General features: G+C 40.1%; 1 protein-coding gene across 1 annotated transcript; it reads left to right on the top strand.

Annotated features, from left to right (window-relative positions):
- The first annotated feature begins 8,485 nt into the window (after positions 1 to 8,485).
- IL12B (interleukin 12B) lies at positions 8,486 to 17,812 on the top strand. The gene is made up of 7 exons (XM_009685612.2): positions 8,486 to 8,569; positions 11,049 to 11,130; positions 13,130 to 13,411; positions 14,082 to 14,199; positions 15,220 to 15,413; positions 16,216 to 16,367; positions 17,693 to 17,812. Exons 2-7 carry the CDS (start codon positions 11,049 to 11,051, stop codon positions 17,810 to 17,812), a joined length of 948 nt encoding a protein of 315 aa, XP_009683907.1. The 5' UTR covers positions 8,486 to 8,569.
- Positions 17,813 to 19,145: the final 1,333 nt, after the last annotated feature.

The raw sequence follows: 19,145 nt of genomic DNA, 5'->3' as shown, positions 1-19,145 counted from the left end.
ACAAAGATTAATCATTGCAATGCTTGCAATATAAAAGAGTTTTACATGCTTAACCTCACCCCAAAACAGCTGGAACCTCAAAGCACGAAAGAAAATGCTACAGCTTGTGTAACCGATGGGCAAATGTGGTAATGAATGTTTTGTGTGAAAATAGAATGAAAGCAACAGGCCATACAGCACGCAACGGGGAAAAAGCACTGGAACCAACAACTGAGTTGCTTGTGCCTAATACAAAATTGTCCTTCACTTCACTGGACATGAACAGAAAGAAAATATTCAAGTCTTGGCCAGGAATGGAGAAAGCAAACACTGGGAAAACTCACAGCAGGGGGACATGCTGAGACACAACTTCACATTGTTATTATCATTCTATTCTTACTAGTTACCATATGGGCACCCACACCTGCACCTGTATCTTGAATAAGAAGCCTTCTGCAAAATTTCTATCAGAAAAGCGTAGTGGCTAGAAACGCAGTTGCTGTGGTTAAGTCTGAAACAATTCAATTCCCATTAATATTATCTCAGTCTGTATGTCAGAGCAGCTGGGAATGAGATAGACAAAATATATTCAAAGAGCAAAGCCTCTCTTTTATGTCCTCTTTCTGTTTAATTACTTTTGGCTGCAGAGATGTCATATTAGTGGTAAAGGAAAGTTTGAAAAGACTTTTGGCCCTCCCTTCAAATAACAGTAAGATTAATTCAAATAACTGATTGATATCGTAAACCTTCTCATAACAAGGACTGTTCAGCACTTTCAGAACAAAGAAATTGACAAAGAAATTAATATTGTTGAGATGAAATAAAAATAAATATGTGCTGATCTCCTGTTTTGTGGCTACAGTTAGTAACTATTCCTAATAAAGAACAATTTTTCAGAAAGTTTAATTTAAAAAGTAGAAAAGTATAAGACAAAATTATCGTACAATGCAGAATTACAGGAAGTGTGTTTCTGCAATAAAAGAAATGGCACTCTAAAAATAACTTTTTGGAGTTCCACTTTTTTTTATTTATGAAGAAATACATTGAGAAATTATTGAAGTATTTGTATGTTCCTTTTTAAAATTCAGCTTTGCTCTGAACACCTTTTTAAAGGATAAAATTAAAGGATATGGAGTCTAATGCCCACTTTCAGCTTCTGCTCATGTGCTGTTGGCCTCCCTGGTGGTTTGCTTCATGATAATCTATATGAAACTAACTACACAAAGAGAACTGACTACCTTAACTTTCTGTCCTTGAAATTCCGTGCTACATGACTCAAGTGGACACTGAAAACCTAAGTTTCATATTTCTTCAAATTTTCCAATGGAATTTCAAATCTCTGTTGAGAATTTAAGGCAATTGGGGGGAGCTTGCTTTTTTAAAAGCTCATTTATAAGCCTCTTACAAGAGGCTGTTGGCCAGCTTGAGAATCTCTGTTCCACAGAACATATAAGAGAGACCCAGCGTGTGCATTATTCATTCCCTAAGTAAGTCAGAGGATCAATATGGGTTACCTGATCTGCTATTTGAGAAAGGTGGAAGCATGCTTCAGGTCTGATCTTGATCCATTTAAAACCAGTGGAAACTTTTCCTATCCTCAGGTCTGGCGGTGCCTGGCGGTAAGCATAGGGATACCTTCCTGCAAGCACTTAAGTCAGTCTCAGACAAGTCTGAAACAGAATTTCCTGTCTAAGCATTGTAGCTCTGGTACCAAAGAGGCTTTTTTGTGAACACTGGACCTAAAACTATTTCCACAGAACACAAAGCTGAAACGGCCATTGTATTAGAGAGAGTAGGATTAAGCCTCTATCACTTTCTCTTTAAGTATGGACTATTTCTTTTTCCTCTGTATGAACTCCAGATACATTGTTATTAATTCAGATTTAGCTTCTATCACGAAAGGAAGATAAAAGCAAAAAAAGAAAAGATAGAAAGCACTGTTTAAATATAGCTGAGTAGATACACCTGGGGACTGTGGAAGACTAGCAGGGCTAAGGTCTCATCCCTTCCTAGACATCTTCCTCCATGTCTGGTGTATAACGGGAATGCCAATGCACGGTCCCTCTCTTTTCCCCCCACTACTGTGGTTGCTAGAGACTATTACATGCTGAGGCTACTGAATGTTTAGCACTTAGGGTTGGTAATACTGTAGTCCCATTTATTACAACATGACTTCAGCAATGCTAACATTCACAGCAATTACAGAAGCTAAAGTCATATCGTAAAACAACCACTAGAGTCATTTCAGAAATTTTCCTTGCTTGTCAGAAGTTGAGGGATGCTTCAGTGGTTAATGTGTGAAACATCTTTGCTTTCCAAATAGGCCTTGAATGACCTCATTTGTTAACAGTCATAGGAGGTATTAAAGCTCTTATTACATAATGTAAAATATCTTTTCACAACTGCCAGGAACTTGGAATTTTCTGACAGGTAATAAATGATGCAACCAGCTGCCTGAATCATGACTGGTTACTGAATCGTACTGTGAACTCCTGGAAGCCCTTGTAAGATGGGGCTCCATTGTTGGTTTGTGCCTCTAGGCTTTAGCATAAAAGAAATACATATATATTAATAATTACACAGCAAAATAGCAAATCGTCATGGTTTCCTTTTCTTCAAGGTATTCAGCTGACTTTCCTTAATTTGTGTTCACCTACCCCTTCAAAACAGCAATAAAAACATACAACTGGAGTATTTTTCATAATGATCCCACTTTGCACTGACATACATGCACTAGAGTTAAATTGAAATACTATCAATACAGTGTTTCACACATGGATCTCAGCTTGTTCTGCTGGAACCCTGAGCCTGATCACAAGTTGTATGGCAGTAGCTAGCACAGTGCCAAGCCTGAACTGTGTGCCCTCTTCAGAAGGGTGCAAACCTCCTTGTGAAATACCATGTAAGCATAACCTTAGTCATTGGAACTACTAGCAAGAATAACTCTCCTCTCCCTTCTCCACCACTAAATGCACGTCTGCATAGTCAACTTACAGCTCACTGAACAAACTCACAATACTCTACATGTCATTAGATTAATGAATGAATTAATTAATTCAGTATGAGCTTGCTACATCCCCATGACTGTATGCAATATCAAAGGGTCTTTAGAGGAGCAGGCTGCACAAGAGCCATAGATGAAAGACCACAGCTTTTGCGTTGGCTAGGGTAGCCCACGGCAGGTAATTTGCAGCCTGGGTGAAGGGAGGAGCTGAGAAAAACGTGCTGTTCATTTCCTCCCATTTTGTTGGGAGAGGAAAAATTGTCAAAGGCACTGAAAGATGTTTTGAACTACTCCAACATTTTAGTAGTACATTGCAAAAACTCTTGGAAATTGCCAGCTTTGTGTGGGACTTGGCCCTCAGAGTCGTTCTTTTCCGGTAGCCGAGGAGCTGGCCTCAGGAAACGTAAAACAACAGCTGAATTGTCGGGAGGATGACAGTGATCAAAAATTTCTCACCTTTTTGAATAGTAAGAAAATTGGCCATGAAGATAAAGGCTTTTGGGTGGAGGACAAGCCTTTCTCCAGAGCTGGCCCAAGCCTTCTGAATGAAACCCTCCAGGAAGGCAGCAAATGTCATTGCCTTTCACTCCAAATGCACTTTTTTTTTTTTAACCCTACCTGTAACATGTTTATAAAGAGCAAACAAAGCCTCCTTATTGCCCTCCTAATCAGTCCACACCCCCTCCTCTGGGGAAAACAGCAATGTGGGTTACACACATGCCCATTGCTTAGATACTATATGTATTGTCATAGCATGGAGGGAGAGAGGAGAGGAGAGGAGAGGAGAGGAGAGGAGAGGAGAGGAGAGGAGAGGAGAGGAGAGGAGAGGAGAGGAGAGGAGAGGAGAGGAGAGGAGAGGAGAGAGGAGAGGAGAGGAGAGGAGAGGACCAGCTAGTGCTTTGTTTGTACTTGTATTTTACATTTACATTCACCCCTACATTGAACAAGAATTAGCTCTGATCTGAAAGTTAAGTACCTACAGTAACATAATAATGGCCAATTAATTAGGTCAGGCCACAGTATACTGTTAGACAGCTTCTATTTTGGAGGTAGTGGAGGGACTACTAGCTTAGCAGATGAATAGGGTAAACATTTTATCCTCTCCATCTCAGGAGAGACACCTGCGCTCCCCTTCTCGAACGGTCCCACTGAACGTACTATACTAGAAACAAACTACTGTTGTACAAAGCTTAGGTTTTTTTTTTTTTTTCATAGAAGTGGGATATATATTTTCCCCTCTATTGTTTCACATTTCTTCCAAGGTTTGATCTGGATTCAAGTAGCTTGGAATTGGAGTTTTTAGTAAAGATCATTGATATATTAATATTATACAGCATTTCCTGATAAAGTCACATAAATCATTGTTTGATGAATTGTGTAAAAGAGCAGAGTTCCCTTCTCACCGCTGCTACATTAATAATAGAAATAATAAAACTCGATCGTTGGCATTAATCTACAAATTGACATTCATGCAAAGCTAGCCAGGTGCTGAAGGAAATTCCATCAAGAGGAACTGTACTGATTACACAGTTTCTGTTAGTCTTCCTTTTACTAATGCTATGCAAACAGTTTTTTCCTGGATTGTGGTGAAATACATGTGTCATTCCATGAAGCAAAAACATTGTCAATCCTTCAAAAGAAAGTAAAACCATTTTTCAAGCAGGCCCTTGTTTTCGGTAGAATATTCCTGCTAATAGAAAGACTTTCAGTACGCCATTTCTGCCAATAAGGAGTGTATCCAGTGCCTTAGAGGAAAGCAAAACACTGACATAGAGCTTCCATCTTTCTCTTTTTCAGTGTCATAGGGGAAGTGGGATAAAATGATGGGATTGCTTTTCTCCAAATTTCCCCTTAAGAATATGTGAGCTCATAATGGAAAACCAGACTGTCATCAAAAGATATTTTCACAATCTCTATGTTTTAATATTTAAAAATTCCACTCTGATGGATCATAGCAAACTATCCTGGCATGGAAGTTCCACAAAGATGTATCTACACTCCATAATTGGCATCTAGGATTCTTGACACAAAGTTTGGGCACTTTATTATTCATTTGTCCTGTAACAGTAACTGAGCTAAGGCAAATAGGTGTGCTGTAGGCATATAAGTATAAAGAACTTGCACTCTGAAAATGTGCATTTATTTACATTAATCATTAACTAGTCACATTTTAAGACTGAATAGGCATTCAAAGACAACCACCAGATTGGGCAGATGTTCAAGCTGAGCATTAGTTTGACATAACAGTCGAAAAAGAAAAGCCATAATACGCGGCTGATATAAGCAAACAGGCAAGTTTAGATTTTAGGAAGGAATTAAGCAATGTGCCTGTATGGTTATTTGTGCACGTATTTATCTGCTCAGTGACTGTGAAGGCAGCTCTCAACTTCTCCTGGTCGTTGCTGGTTTGCTGTTTAATTTGTATGTTAAGACAGAAGTGAGTTTTGAAAATAGTCTTACGTGGGAATAATGTGTTGCTTAAACTTGATTCAGCCCAAGGTATTTCTGATTTGTGAAAGGAGAGCTGCCCAAAGTGCTTCCCGGAGGCTGCAATTAGAACGATTGGCTGAGGCTGCCAGAGAAGAGGGGCAGCACTGCTCAGCCCTCAGCCCCGGTTCCTGGGGACGCTTGTGCACAAAGTGTGCTCTGTGGTGCATCGTGCAGTCTTGGTCTCCTGAACGTCCCCACTGGGGAAGGCGTCAAAGCTGACACCCTGAAGCTGAACTGAAGCTTCCTCCCTGTGCTTGTGACAAGATTTCCTCTGGAAGGAAAGCCAGGTGAATGGGGATATGGTGCACAGTCCAGCCTCCTTCCAAAATGTATTTAAAGGGTAGGCAGGGGTTAGCACAAGAGGGAGACAATTTTGTCAGATGGAACAGCTAGAATCCCCTTCACTTGCCTGCTCCTCTAGCTGCTTCTGCCATGTCTTTCTCAATATGTTTTCTCAAACTGGTATTTTCTCTTTACGGAGGGTGTAACAACAATGACAGAAGTTTGAGCACATGCTGAGGGGGTTGCATGGCCCACCCTTGGCAAAATGGCCTGGATAACAACAGCTGTTAAGATAAGAACGGGAATAACATTATATGTGAATGGAGCACCCAAAACTGTCTGAGAAGACATTTGGCCAACAGAACATGAGAAAGAGAAGGCGAGCATCAGCCAGATTAAACAGTAACCAGTAACGAGGGAGTTACAAAAAGACTTCTGAAGCAAGTAGTTAGCTTGAAAAGACATATAAAACAACCATGAAAATGTGAAACAGTGGGGAAAGAGACCTTGGAGCGGAAACAGAGCATGAGAAAATATCTGGTCTTACACTGCCAGAAGTCACTCTTCTGGCATCACGACCTCTGTCTAGGCCTGACAGAGCATCCTCCCTGTCAGATACCGTGAGTAGCCTGTACTCCAGCTACTGGAGTGACGGTATGGGGCGCGACAAGTAGGGACTCACATCTCAGGTGTGCACAGGTGACCTCGCAAGGTACTTTCTCGCTAGCCTTAGCGAGTTATAGAAAGCTGCACAGGTACACACAGAGCTAGAGGACCCACATCCCCAACAGGAGATTTGTGTAAGGAGGTGAACACCCAAACAGGCTGCATGTAATTGTAACCCACACTTCCTTCCACTCTGTGTGTGTCTGTGTGTGTGTGTGTGTGCACGTGTGATTGGAACTGTTTGGGATTAGTTATAGAAGGTTGTTTAGAAATTTGTAGGTATTAACACTCTGGAAGTATCCGGTACTGTGATTTATCTGTTGCATTATTCATATGAATCTTGAATGCATAGTTCACTGGTTGCTGGTCCAATTCCATGTCATGTCATTAACAAATCAATAAACTGCTTTGATCCAGATTTGGTATAGACTATGTGAACTGATTAGTTTTTCTCTGTCCCAGAGCCACCATTTCAAACCTGACTCAGAAAACAGCACTCAGCCTGCAGCCCTCTCCCTCTGCTCTCGTCCCAGCTCTGGCTGTGATATCTAGCAAAGCAAAGTCTGGAGTCGATATTTGAATAACAGGTTGGATACACTGGGTTCAGGAGGGACGCTGTTAGGCCCATGTGAGAGCACCATTGCAGTGCTCTAATTCTGTGTTTTGTCAGATGGGAGGGAACTAAAGCTTAACTGCCTAAGGTATGTGACCCCACTCAAGCAGTTTTTCTTTGAAGAGGATGGCTAAGGAGAGAAAAGGACTCCACTAGCAGTTCTGTATATTCGTTTAAAGCTTGCAGTACAGTTACTCGAGTCCTGAAACTACCCTCATTTAAAGGAGACCATGCCTCCCTCTCGGCTGTTGAGCCTCCCAGATGTGTGACAGTGAGCAGGAACTACATGCACTGGGAACAACTGGGGTTTATGAAAATCTAGTTTGCCTCACTGCTAATTTGGTTTGTTCCTCCTTTTGCTTTACGTTCTTGCCGTATTTGGGGGCACCAAATACGCAACTTATTGCACACGCTTGTGCTGTTTCACCTGTGTGAAGGACCTCTGAAAGGCCATCGACTGTAGCAGAAGGGACAGGCCCTATCTTCTCATTGCTGTATGCCTACATGGCATCTCTGATCTCCCGGCTGTAAGAACCCTCCTGTCACTAGAAAGTGTGCGGTGTAGAGGCGTATCTCTTTATGCATTTCTAAAGTATATCAGGTTGAATTCAATTTTTTTGTTTTGGTAAGCAATGTATTTCTTGGTGCTTATAGTGTTGCAATCATTGTTATTCAGATTTAGAACAGGGCTAGTTGACCAACTCAGTTTGGTTCGCCTGCCCGATGAAGCGCATTGTTTTCTATTTCTCAAATAAATAAAGAAATGGAAACTTTTGCCTCACTTTCAAAATATATGTTACAGATGTGGCTTTTCTTATGCTCAAATACACATCTAAAAGGAACCTTAGTTTATAATGAAAAACTAATAGATTTAATTTAAAACTGCCAATATAAAATAATGTGGCAATTTCAGATTTTGTTTTGATTGACTTAAGTCTCAATTTTTAGAATAAATATAATATTAAAACAGCAAATAAAAATAATTTTCCCTTAGTTCTAGTTCTAATTGATGTGGTAAGTGAGATTTTAGTTTATGTATTTCTCTCTTCAGTGTTTACCAGGTAGTAGCAGATTTAGTTCATTTAACTTTCTCTTTCTGTCTTCACAATATATTTCGCCTCAAACAGTTCTGGAAGTTTATTTACTCTTTGTTTACTCTTCCCCAGCTGATGAGACTGGTAGTATGAGAGAGACAGAAAACTGGACAGGAAAGGAAGTGCCTCTGGCATATCATAAAGGTCATTGTGACAATCTCATTTCCTCTTTAAAGTTTACCTGGGACTCCCAAACATTTCTTTTTCTCGCTCTCTCTCTCTCTCTCTCTCTCTCTCTCTCTTTTTTTTTTTTTGCTTTAGTTCTACCACTGTGTAAAAAAGGAACTCAGTTCACGTGTTGCAATTCTGTGGTATTGCGGTGAAACGGAGCATCCCTTTCCTTTCAGAGTTTACATTTATAAAAGAGCCAGCACTTTGCTTCCTTCAGATCACAAAACGAACCTGCCTGGCAACTTCAGCTAATAGGCGTCACAGGAAAAGGTAAGAATTCCTTTCTTCTCTCACTGTCCCTTGTGGGGGAGGACAAAAGACTAGCAACAGCTGATTTCAGAGGTAATAAATGGAAACTTGAAGTAATTTATTTGAAAGTTTGTTTAAAAGTTGTCATGAGACTTTTCTCAGAATAGTATTTATATAGTTAAGCCCATATGAACATATATAAAAAGTATATAGCTAATAGAATTGTTAGCTAAGTAATAGAAAACTGAATGTTGTAAGATAATGATCTTTTATATCTTAGCAATATTCATGTTGCTGGGGTGTGTGCCTATGCAAATACATATTTGTGGTGAGACCATTCTTTGCTTTAAATAAATGTAATTCCATTGACGCTCTGCTTTGAGCTGGGATTGGCCCAGCTGACCTCCAGAGGTCTCCTTTCCAACAGAAATTAATCTGTGATTCTCAGTGAAGGAACGCTACGGATTTACATGGGTTGATGCTCTGGAGCAGCGAACACATAATGTTGGTACGCTGTCCTCACCTATGAAGCGCTCAGGCAACTGCACTGGTTAATGACGTTCAGAGACCGAGTTTATTTCTGACCAATTTTTCTATAAAATTGTGAAAAGGAGAGGTTGGGGAGTGGGGGAAAGTTGAATAGTTTTCCATGGAAATTGTTAATCTCATTCCTAAAAAACCCAAATCTTTCAACTTCTCCCTAAAATCAGAAGAAACTTCTTTTTTCAATGTTTCAGTTTTGATGAAAGTTTAACACTGAAAATAAAGCATATTTTGCCCCCTTTTTCTCCCTCCAAGTTTTTAGTTGAAATCTCAGGTATCAGTTATACGAAGAGAACTGATGCCATATGAGGATGAAAGAAAAGAGCAGCAGCTGACAATTTTCAAGAAGATGCAAAATATATTTTTCTTTCACAAGTTACAGATAACCCTGCCTGCAGCAGAAAATCATCAGGAGCTAAGAAAGTGCCTGTTAATGAAGTAATATACAGCTGACAGGCTGCCTAATAGTATCTAGCTTATGACTGAGGTTTCTGCTTCTCTGAGTGTCAGATGCAGTGTGAGGTGGTTCCTCTCTTAGATACTCTTTCAGGGTACTGTACTCCTCGCTTCTGGTCCCATTAATAGCTGTGATGTGTGGTGCACAAAATCAGACAGCGTGCTTTCTTTGGCATTGATCCAGAGACAGCTGACTTCTGATCAAGATTAATAACTGCTACTAGTAGCAGGAGCAGACAGGAAGTTATTGATTTGGTGCATATCAAAACGTATACACACCCTTCCTCCATAAACCCAGATGTAAAGGTTTGTAGTATGTGAGAAGAAATCCTGAGGAATTCCCTTTCACTGAAAAAAAGATTTGTTTGGGAGAAAAAAAAAAAACAAAATTACCACCTAATTTCATTTTATTTCGTCTGCACTCAAACTCCCATTGATAGTCAAAACAGACTTTGGAAGCTATACTCATCAGTCGCTGTTTCTAAGTCATACCCCTATCCGTTTGGCTTATTCTCCAGTTAAAGAAAACTGTCTGAAACTGCATCTAATTAACTGTCATCGAGTTTTTCTTGTGTGCCTGGTGGTTATCACAACATTCGACAGTGTTTTGTGTTTCATGAAGAGCTCTAGCTGTATTTTGAATTCAAGACAAATAATTTGAGATCTGGAACCTGAATGTACATATATATACACATATATATGTATACAGATATATATCTATATACTCTTAAGTCATATATATGTCTCAAGTGAACTCTGCAGCAATGATATACATACCTAGCCATCTTTGCAAATATATCTGTGTCACTGACTTCAATAGGAATTTTGCCCGAAATTGTTTGCAAAGTAAATTAGACTACGTAACTTCAGCTGGGTAACAGAATTAGTTAGGCAAATGTCAGTACCGAAGCCAGCTCTACACTGCAGTTATTGACGCCACCGTCACTTGTCCTCACAAAGAGAGATGGTGAAGACTGGTTTAGCAAAACTCTTCAGCAAATGCTTCATTTCATGCACATTTTGCTTTAATAGGACTACTGACATGCTTAAAGCAAGGAATGTGTATAAAAGCTTTGCATGACTGGAATTCAGAGTTCAAAAATCCTTTGCTCCAAGGCCTTATTTATGCAAGCAGCCCCGCTAGCATCAGTAGCACTTCTGATGTGTGAGGAATACTTAACTGAGGGACTTGGGAATGCTCCTAAGCTGCCGACCACATAAGGGTCAAGAGCTATGCATACAACAATTTCCTCTCAGTTCCGTGATTTCCTCTAAACTGGTTTGCGGTGTGAGTAACTGGCAGACCAAAGTTTTGGCCTGGCTGCTAGTGCAAACCTGCTGTGCAATTTTGATGTAGTCTAAGAGTTCGTAGAATGGGAGAAGGTTTCTTAGTCCATTGGAAATGACTCTGCCCTCTTACTATCCCGCCCAGCATTGAGCTTGGCTTCAGCACACAGTCAATAACGCTAAACGATGCTTAGTAATTTGTTTTTCCCTGCAGATGTCTCACCTTCTGTTTGTGTTACTCTCACTATTTTCCTTTGCTACCCTTCTGGAAGCGCAGTGGAAACTGAGGGAGAATGGTAAGCAATCTTAATTTACGGAGACCTATAGCTGACTGAATGGTAAAGAAAGGATTGACAGTTATATTTGTGTCTGAAAGCACAGTCTGTTAGCTACTGTCCCTTGGCCAAGTTTCTTACTGTTTGTTTATGAATAACCAGCCAACTAATAGATATTAATGGTAATATTTAGAAGTCCTAAAATGTAGACACTTCTAACTCAATGGCTGTTAATCTGAATACTTACATTAGGAACTGCCTGATTCCCTATTCCCTGTTCTCGTCTTCAAAAAGTTTCCGTCATGCAGTCAAGAAGCGGAAATGCTGTCTTGTGATGTAGGTAACAGCCCACAAACAAACAGTGAAGAATTAATTGTCAAAAAGAACATTTCACAGAAAAATCCAGAATTAAAAAATAGTTTATGCAACCTTTCTGGTAAATAAGTGAATTGCAAACACGTCTGTAAAAAATACAGCATCAGTAATAAATTGGCAAATGTTTTAAATAATTTATTCATCATAAAATTAGGCTAAATTCAGATGGTCGTATTTGCCACTCTTATTCACGCAGAGTAGCTCCATAATCCAGGCTGTCTTCAATGGGATGATCCATGAAGAAGGATCCTAATTAACATGGAAAAAGCATTCTCCATCTGATTGTGAAGTGTTTTATTTTTAAAGGATAATTCAGCTACCTTTCTCAGTATCTGTACATCAAGAAATGATTTACTCTGTGGGTTTCCTGAGCAATACCACTGTACTGAAAATTGCAGATATGTTTGTCACCATATTGAGAATATACTTTTATATCTCTTTGTGTCTGAAGTCTTTAAGATTTACTCTGCCTGTGCTTCAAATATCCATAACCAGTTTGGTAAGCTTCCTAGAGCTGCATATTCTCTATCTTTTTAGATATAACATTTGACATGTATTTCTTAGTGTTTCTTCTCTGTAGTGAATTCTTAATGCTCTCATTTTCACAGTGAAATGTCCTGGTGAAAAGGTCTTATAGCTCATTATTGGAACTCCGGTTTCCTGAGCTGAGCACTTTCTGTGGTGCTGACACGCTAAGAAACAGATTTTTGCTTGTTCTTGCATGTAGAACAGTCTCTGAGGGCACTGAATGCAGTTGGGGAGCCTGTGACAGAGCTGCCATCTAAGCAATAGCAGTTAAATTTTGAGAATTGTTGCCACACAAATGTGCAGGTGAAGTTCCTGAGCTAACCTGACTACTCCTTTACTTCTCATGTGAAACCACAGCAAAGAGACAGGAGAAGATAACACCCCTTTAGTGGAATTATTCCAAATTATTTCATTAGGTGGAATTTCTTCTAATTTGGAGTGACCAATAGGGTGCTTCAGAGCTACAAGACAGCTCTCAGGAGACCCCATCTCTCTGTTGCAGTCCACTTACCTCTGCTGTGGCTTTTAGTAATCGCTTCATTTGGACCATGGTGATAGCAGTACATATTGCTCCTTGTAGAAAATGGAATACAGCATCAGCTAGGGGTAAATACAATCCACTTACCTGGAGCTCTCCTCTTTCCCACTGCTCACTCACAGGCCTTTGACTCTGAAGAGGGCCTTCCATGGAGCCAAGCAATGGAGCAGCAAGTGGTTACACATGCCATTCTGTGAGCAAAGGCCAAGGGCCATGTGAAGGAGGAATATATGGGCTCAGTGTATCCTGGCATCCTCATTTTTAAAATAAAGGCTCCTGCCTACTTTCTAGGGTTACGAAGCACTACAGGATTCTCTTGAAACATGGAAAAAATTTTCTTCTTCAATTAAAATGTTATCCCTACTGATCAAAAAAGTTCTAGATGCACTGTAGTTTTCTAAGTCAAACCTCTTCTTATAGTGAAGATTTCCAGGTGGCGTTGGAACCTGGTGGCAATAAAGGAAGAGATTTGCCAGTAGTTCCCCTGGAGACTGAAGCTGAATACAGGGCTCAATTCAATCTTCACTAGCACTGTTAAGTGTGAATAGTTGCTAATACTTCTTTTTCTGCAATGTCCAGTTTACGTCATAGAATCTGAGTGGAGTGATGAGACACCACCTACAAAAGTGGAGCTTACCTGCAACACATCTGATGAAGCACTGTCAGTTTACTGGAAAAAGGGCACAGAAGTGATAGGAACTGGAAAGACACTGATTGCTGAAGTGAAAGAGTTCCCAGATGCTGGCAACTACACCTGTCTGACAGCTGATACCCACGAAATCATCAGCTATGATTTTTTCCTCATAACTAAAATAGATGCAAGTGGGCAAATGATGAGGTCAATTCTGAAAAGTTTTAAAGGTAAGGTCATAGGATGTTGTGATGCATTTTGTTTAGCTTTACACATTGCAGACCAAAGGGAGCTCTCTGGAGAACTGCATGAGAAAACATGTACTTTAAAATGAGTCCTCTTCAAATACTTTATTGACAGTGAAGGGCAAATGATGATTTTTCTTGTGTGTGGTGCATCTGATGAGCAAAGTGGGAATATGTTGTCATTAGGATTAATTAAGGACTCTCTAGACCCATAGGATGGACTGATGGTAGGAATGATTAGGCTGGTATAAAAACTATGGAAGAACATCAATACATCCCTACTGCTTTTCTGGTGAGTCAGCAACTGATTTGCTTTGTTTGCTGCAATGTTTCTCTGTGAAAGAATCTATATAGCTACATAAATCTTTTAGTGACAAGCTCCATCAGGCATCTCCAATAGGTTGGGTACATGCTAGCTGCTATCAACAGCCACGTAGCTGTGGTTAATGCAGTGCTATGTAGACCAGCCTTCAGCCACCAAACCGTGATTGTATGGCTTTTTAACTAGAAATGGCTGCTCAATAGTCTGGCAATCGTGTCTGGTTGTATACCCACTATCTGCCAAAGTGGATGAGCATCTGCTGAGTTACTGTTTTCTCTCTGCTTGGACTTATCTTGGGGAAAAAAAAAATGTTTTCTTTCTTTTTCCATCTAGAGCCAAACAGACCATTTTTAAAATGTGAGGCAAAGAATTACTCTGGAATTTTCACATGTTCATGGATGACAGAAAATGAGAGTCCAAATGTGAAGTTCACAATCAGAAGTCTAAAAGGGTAAAAGCTTGTACTTTCCTTAGCCACCTCGTAATAAGGCCAAAGTAGCCTTCGCTATTACTGTGTGGAGGAGATCCTGGATTGTGGGTTGCCAACTGAGAACACACAGGGGAAGAATCCCACTCCCAGAGTCTGAACATGTGCAAAAGGGTTTGGGGCCATCACAGGGACCTGCTTAACTAATAAGGCCATAGAAATTGCTCAGGAATTAATAAAGATTTGACAACGGAACAACTCCCATTGGATTGTTACAGCTGCTACAGTACGGCCACAGAGTCACTTAAGTAACAGCAAAAACTGTTCATGCAGGGAAGAGAGAGGAAGTTGAGCCAAAAGTAGAAACAATCATAGCATTGAGTCCCGTCTCAGCAGATCCAGTGGCACTGAAGGAGTGGGAGGCTGCACCCACTGCAAAAGCCACATGTCCACTGACAAGTCTCAGTTGAGGGACACTGCAGAAACCTGCGAGGGAAATATGTGAGGGGAACCTTGTGGGGATTTCCTACCTCCCGCTACTCTTGGGGGTTTCTCCAAAACATGGAGTACTCGAGCAGAGGTCATTTCAGTTTGTTAAAGAGGAAATAGCTGCAAAGTGTTTTATTTCACTGAAAGCAAAAATAGAGTCAGACTCAGGTAGCACTTTATATTTGTCTTTTGTTATTGTTCCCCAATGGATGCATTTTAACCTTGCCTCATTTATTCCAGCAAGGTTTTGGAAAGGGCTGAAGAACAAAGTTAGATACCAGAGCCTGTCATGGGACAGTGGTAATAAAGAAGAAAAGGACATACCTTGTTTTAGTTTAAACACAATCTCCTTCTGCTAAGGGGGACAGTCCTTTTATAAAACTTTGAAAATGTAAGAACTCTTACTGGACTGTTTTTACACAGGCTAAATTGAAGCCATAGAATGATTCAGGTGGCAGCAAAGCATTACCTTACCAACTACATGATATCATTGTGACAACAAAAATTCTCAGAACAAACTAGCATTTCCAATACCTTCTTCTGTTCCGTATTCAGCTCTCAAGGAGATGTAACCTGCAGCAGCCCTGTGGCTCACACCGATAACTCAGTGATTAAATACACAGCCCAGTGCCAGAAAGAGAACTACTGTCCATTCGCTGAAGAGCACCAGCCAGTTGAGATATTTCTGGAGGTCATCGATGAGGTGGAATATGAGAACTACACCAGCAGCTTCTTCATCAGAGATATCAGTGCGTAGACCAGAAATCGTGATTTACTCTTAGCTTTATTCTTGTTGGTGGTGAGAGTGGAACTAATAATGGTAGCTAACCAAACTAAGCTTGGGAATCCCTGCCCTATTCTACTGTAAATCTGTATCAAGCCCCCAGTTACAGGAACAGGGGAAAACAAATCATAGCAGCAGCCTGGAAGTGGATGAGGAAGTGAAGAAGCAACATCTCCATAGCTTGTGACCTCCTACCCTCTCTCCCCCACATCTCTCAGAAGCTGCTATAACCTTCTCTATGAGATGGACATGTTTGCGAAGGGGCATGTGGTCTCCCAGTCAGGGAACAACCCATAGTTGAGCAGGCTCTTCTCTAGAAACTGTAGACTTACCAGTGACTCAGAAAATGGCTAATGCTATGTGTGCTATGTTTCTGATCCATTCTTGCAGATGGACATCCATGGCAGTCTAATATAAACTGACAGGAATAAGAATAACTGTAACCCTGATGCCACAGGGTACAGGAAAATGAGGCAGCATCCTAAAGAAATAGATGCTTTGCTAAATCTCCTAACAGTCAGCAGGGTTTGAAGGTGGTTCTCTGTCTCTGATAAAGCCCTCTGCAACCCTCTAGGCAAAAAAAGAAGGCTCTGGGACTGTGGTTAATTTTCCATGGAAACACAGTTCTTACACATTATACATACGTCTATCTTAATCTAATGGAGGCTACCAGGTCTTATTCTCGTAAAACTATCAACAATAGGACACCAACATATGACATCATGCTGCTAATGAGAATTAAATTCATTTTATATTTTCTCTTGCAGTAAAACCTGACCCACCGCAATGTCAGTATGTGGCCAAAAATAGAACGGTCACCTGGACGTATCCAAAAACTTGGAGCACACCAACGTCCTACTTCCCTTTGACTTTCAGGGTCAAAGTTGAAAGTAGAAAGAGACACAAAAGCAAGCCAGAGGTATGGCATTTGAAATGAGCTTTTCTTGCTTTAACAAACAGAATAAATAATATAAGCTTAGAACGCAAGACTCATGGACTAGAATAAAAAAGAAGGTACCAAGCCCCAAATGTGGTACGATTCTATCTTGAAAGAAAACAACCTTCCTCCTAGTTCAATGAGCTATAAGGCCCTAGCAACATACTCTGGGGTGGATGCAACACTGACGTAACCTGGAGGTAATGTCGTGCCCCGTGTTGCATACCCATGATAGCATGAGAAAACTTTCTACTAATTCGTATGTGGGGTTGTGTGGGTCCTAATTTGGGAAAATCCCAATTTCTAAATCAAGAAGTCTAAGTCCTGTTGCACTGAGTTCCTTGTATGTTGTTTAAATCCGGGTAGCTCCGATTTTCTTTATAGGTGAACAGTCAAATAGGGAATCAGTGATTCATTTGGTAGCATTTCTGTGGAGACTGGTGGAGACTACAGCCTTTGCCATTCACTTCCCAGTTATTTGCTAATTGTTAACTTAACATTACTACTCAGTATTAGCTTTAAATCACAAAATGTCTTTGTTTCCATTACTAATGCTCCTGAGTACATTAAACAACACAAAATAGTAATGTGGTGATTTGCCTAGGTTGACAAAGAAGTCAACTGCAGAACTGGAAAGAAGTGCATGAGCCAAGTGACCACAGTGCAAGGCCTTAACTGCAGTGCTACTCTTCCTTGGTCCAGCAACCAGAAAAATAAACCAACATATACGATCGTTCAATACTGGCAACTGATTAAACCAAGAACATTAAAGGATGTATTTTTCTATGTGAAAAAATAAGTAAGCTTGTACCAGCAGATGGGGCCATTTCCCTAGCGGCTCCTTGAATTTAGCAAGGGTATCTTTGATCCCTTAAATAACAAAACTGGCCAGTTTTAAGAGTGCTTCTTGTACCAGCTTCTTGTCCTCAGTGGAAATCTCAAGGATACTGAAAATCAGGGACTTCTGTCTATTGGGGCTCCCACTTTGGGAAAAGGAGAAAAAAGGAAAGCCTTGATAAAAAATAAACCCTTTGTTTAATAATACAATTTCAGTTTTGAGTTAGGATCACTTTACATCACTGACTTCAATGGAAAGTGGGCTTTCTAGTTTGCTTCTACAAAGGCTGAGGTTCTCACAACTCGTCATGATTTTGATAGCTGTGATAGCAGACTGGTGCTTTTGAAACAACAGACTATCAGTGTTTTTTGAGTTACCTATGCTCATTGCATCTGTCTGGCACTTCCTCGTATGTTCTGTTTGACCTTTACAATCCACTGAAGGACCTGTGCTCTGTTCGTAGGATCAGGAGGTTGATGAGCAGCATATTCAGATTTCAAGCGCTGGCCCTAAAGACCTGATTTCTGTGCAGGCTCGGGATCGCTACTACAACTCATCCTGGAGTGAGTGGTCTTCACTCTGCAGGTAGGACTTAACTTTTTTATTGGAGAAGCAAAGATGATTCCTTATATAAAAGAGTGAGGAGTCTGTGAACTTCTTACATACTCGTTTGTGTCACATTTCCAGTTTTTCATGAAATATCTATAAAAGAATACAGATCTGTAAGCAAATGTGGCTGTACTAGGCTGTCTAAAATAAGATTTTCTTAATAGAAAAAATTTGAGGAAACAATTAGAAGCCATTTAAATGGTAGAGGAAACAATGGATGCGGGTTCAGGGATATGGTAGTGATTTGAAGTGTTCTGCCTAACTTGGCATTTATAAAATGTTCTTCAAGAAATAAAGGAGCATTTGGCTGTTACTAGTGTTAACCAATGCTGCTTTCGAACCTTTGTGGTCGTGGATAGCGTAGGAACCAGTCCTGAAGGTCCAAATACAGCAGGCAATTCACACGCAGTTAATTTTTATCAGCAAAAGAAGAAAGAGAGAGACCCCTCTCCCTCCATTAACTGGTTCTGCTAGTCTTAGGAACAGCTGCTTTCAAAAAAACCAATCTCTTTCTGTGAAATGATTATCTTTCCCTGTCAACTCTAAATTCATATCTATCTATCTATCACTCCAGGTCAGGACATCTTTTAAGTAGGAGAATTGGAATTAGCCTATTTCAGATCAACACCAAAAGGAATAATGTAGATTTTTTTATATTCCTCTCTTCATTTTTTTATTCTATTTCTTTCAAGCTAGACATAGATACAAATCTCTCTGACCTCCAAGTCTCCTGAGTAACACTGTTGAAAAATTGTAAACATAACCCTGTTGAAACAATTCAAATGAGATCACACACATTGTTCTGTGGATCAGACTTCATTGGTATAGGGCACTTTTAGATGCAAATGTATACTGAAGGAAATTTTCAAAAGGGCCGTAGCAAGACAGGTGCCTAACTCTCATTAGCTGAAGGTAAACCCCATAATCCCCAGCAGACGTGGGAACTTCAGAGACTTACATTATCTGCTTCTGAGTCCTTTATAGAAACTGAGTGGTGGTATTTCACTAAATGACTCAGACTAGCAAAGCTTTAATTGATAAATGGAATAAAAGTCTGTGTCTGTGGAAAATGAAGATAATTCTTACGTGAATTTCCTTTCTCTTATTTTACAGATACCAATAAGAGATCTAGGAGAACGGCACAGTGCTCCTAAGAAAAGCAGGAATGAGTTTACACAAGTAAATAAGAATAATTAGAAGATAAACTGCATTTGAGATTATTAAGAAGCCATGACATATTTATTAGACTAATGTGACGCTTATTGTGACAGTGCTTTTAAATTCCCCAGATCCGAATAACTCCTCTAGCATAC

The sequence above is a fragment of the Struthio camelus genome, chromosome 13 (assembly GCF_040807025.1).
Source record: "Struthio camelus isolate bStrCam1 chromosome 13, bStrCam1.hap1, whole genome shotgun sequence".
NCBI lineage: Eukaryota > Metazoa > Chordata > Aves > Struthioniformes > Struthionidae > Struthio > Struthio camelus.
Note: the sequence above shows the minus strand (reverse complement) of the source record. Positions and strands in the feature narration are given on the sequence as shown.